The sequence below is a fragment of the Sinocyclocheilus grahami genome, unplaced genomic scaffold (assembly GCF_001515645.1).
Source record: "Sinocyclocheilus grahami isolate Dianchi unplaced genomic scaffold, SAMN03320097.WGS_v1.1 scaffold30654.1, whole genome shotgun sequence".
In the NCBI taxonomy this organism is placed as follows: Eukaryota; Metazoa; Chordata; class Actinopteri; order Cypriniformes; family Cyprinidae; genus Sinocyclocheilus; species Sinocyclocheilus grahami.
In genome coordinates this window covers 1-2,411 of record NW_015521127.1, presented here as the reverse complement: position 1 = coordinate 2,411, position 2,411 = coordinate 1, and the positions used below count along the sequence as shown (strand labels likewise).

Sequence of the window (2,411 nt, the reverse complement as noted above, 5' to 3'; positions counted from 1 at the left end):
AGATCTAAAGGTCCCTGGTTCGATCCCGGGTTTCGGCATTTTGACTCATCATTGTCGTGAACAAGTCCTATTCTTGTCCTATAAACATAATTTTTTTTTTTATTATTTCATCATTATTATACAAATTCTTTTTTTGTTTGTTTAATGCTAAACACAAGAGAAAAAATTATCACCACAATGCCACACAAAGTAATTCTGTGAATTTGCTAATGGGTATGTAGTAAAATAAAATGTTCCAATATTTAACACCAAAGAAAATGGAGCCATCAAATTATTTACATTTTTTTTTCTTTAAACAAGAAAGACAGGATTAGAAAAATATATAGTCTTACAAAGAACAGATTAGGCTCACTTTATTGTCTCTTTGTGTGTGTGTGTGTTTTGAAATGTGATAAAACAGCCAGGTGACAGTGATATAAGGGGTGGAACATTTAATAAAATCTCAGATATAATCATTTGATAACAGCATACAACATAAACGTAAGAAAGGCACCTGAGCAGAGAGAACCGATATAGTGCAATAGTGTCATAAAAACACACAGGTAATTATGAAGCAGCCCTGCTGGAGCAGTACTGTGAGCATTTAATCAATTTTCATTTCTGTAATCAATATGACACATTACACTTATGGCATTTTCTTCCAGGAATGACACTGTATTATTATAAAATTACATTCAAAATATATTATCTCCACATAACTCCCAAGTATTGTATACAGTATTTCAGTACTTTTTTTCACATCCCTTCTATTTTTTTACTGGTCTAGCTTCTTTTCGACTTTCCTTTAAGTGCTGCTTTATCAAACATGGATTGACAGGCAGATAGCTGACACCATGAGTCCGCTATAAGAATGAAAGGAATGACAATCCACAAGATATTCATAAACACAAAGTAGAACCAGAAATAGATGGGGTGACCATATTCGCTGTGAATATATCCATCTCTGTGCTCAGTGAAGAAGTAGAGGACTGCACCATACAGCTGACCTGTAAGTAATGGTGGATGTTGAACTTAATTGTGCCTTATAACATACACTGTGCTTCTCTAATTAAAATGACAATGTAGATACTGTACAAACACATATCTTACCTAGAGACACAATGAGTTGCAGGACAAATCTGTAAGAATGATTATACAGGAAGGCCACAACAACCCATATACTGAAGGGACCCCACAGGCACGCGGTCACTGTCTCCATGCTAACGGTGAAATTATCCGCTCTAGAGAAAAGATTCCATAAAAGGAGGTTAGATACAATGCATAGACTCGTTTTTTAATGCACAAACACATGCAAGCACATGTATAACTTACATTGCATATCTGCTGTCTCCTTTGGAATATTCTTTCCCTATACAGGAAAACAAGCATTTTTGGTATTCAAGGGACATTAACAGAATATTTTCAAACTATTATAGTCAAATAGACTTTGAGCCTCACTCACACAGTTGAGAAAGGAAACTCTGGTCTTCGGGAATGATGGTGTAGTATAGAGAGAACCATCCCTCAATGACCCCATGGATGAAGCCACACACAGTGAACCAGCACAGAGTTAACCTCCTCCCTCCACTAAGCCTGCTTCCAGACACCTTACGGCCAGTCAGTGACCAGGTGGCGAGCAGCAGTATCCCGGACACAGAGAACAGGAATATGAGAATCTCTGACATTGAACGGTCATTAGCCACATAGTTGGGAATGGACAGGTTGCGTGGCCAATAGGGATGATTTATAGTGTCTGCTTCCTTCATCATCTGTAAACATTAATGAAAGATATGATTGAGACCAAATGTATACATAGTAGCATTAGAATAATTTTAAATCTGGAGTTACAGATCTTTTATCTTGCACTAGATAACGTGGAAATAACACTACATGGAAATGACTTTATACGTCTTTACTTACTCTGTGATGAGTTGTGAAATATCCTAGAAATGTGATTATTTCCCGCGTTGCTCTTTATGTTGCATATAACTGTTCTTGGAGGTGGAGAGCGCGGCAATGAAGTGCTAAAATCTGCTCTTTGAAACTACATTATCAAATTGCAGAAACATCGCGCCACCGAGTCACATCCTATTATACGCCCACGGGATTCACACTGCCCAATCACCAATAGGCTTTGTGGGAAGACCAACCCATCGTGAAATGTACTCGGCTCACAGTTGGATGATCTCCTCGGAACATGCATGTCGTCACGTGTGATTGCGAAGCGTGTATATGCTGGTGGAAAACATGACGCATTTGGTAAATTAATAACTTTTGTCTGGTAAATTGCCTTTAGAGTAGGTAAAAGAAGTGATGCATAAAATAAACTGAAGCGTCTACGTTAAAAACTAAAATGCACACTCCTAAGCCGTGATAGGGACACATCCCTGCCGTGACCCGGATTCGAACCGGGGTTGCTGCGGCCACAACGC

General features: G+C 38.4%; 1 protein-coding gene across 1 annotated transcript; it reads right to left on the bottom strand.

Moving 5' to 3' along the window:
• Positions 1–351: 351 nt before the first annotated feature.
• On the bottom strand, positions 352–2,090 carry ebp (EBP cholestenol delta-isomerase). The gene is made up of 5 exons (XM_016266031.1): positions 1,900–2,090; positions 1,442–1,748; positions 1,312–1,348; positions 1,090–1,220; positions 352–986 (listed from the first exon to the last, which is right to left on the bottom strand). The coding sequence occupies exons 2-5, from the start codon at positions 1,746–1,748 to the stop codon at positions 763–765; spliced, it is 699 nt and encodes a 232-aa protein (XP_016121517.1). The 5' UTR covers positions 1,900–2,090; the 3' UTR covers positions 352–762.
• Positions 2,091–2,411: the final 321 nt, after the last annotated feature.

Coding starts and splice junctions, on each gene's coding strand:
- ebp (XM_016266031.1), bottom strand. CDS start 1,748: ATGATGAAGGAAGCAGACACTATAAATCATCCCTATTGGCCACGCAAC. Junction 1,349..1,441: donor GAGTTTCCTTTCTCAACTGT/GTGAGTGAGGCT, acceptor TTTCCTGTATAG/GGAAAGAATATTCCAAAGGA. Junction 1,221..1,311: donor GGAGACAGCAGATATGCAAT/GTAAGTTATACA, acceptor TCTTTTCTCTAG/AGCGGATAATTTCACCGTTA.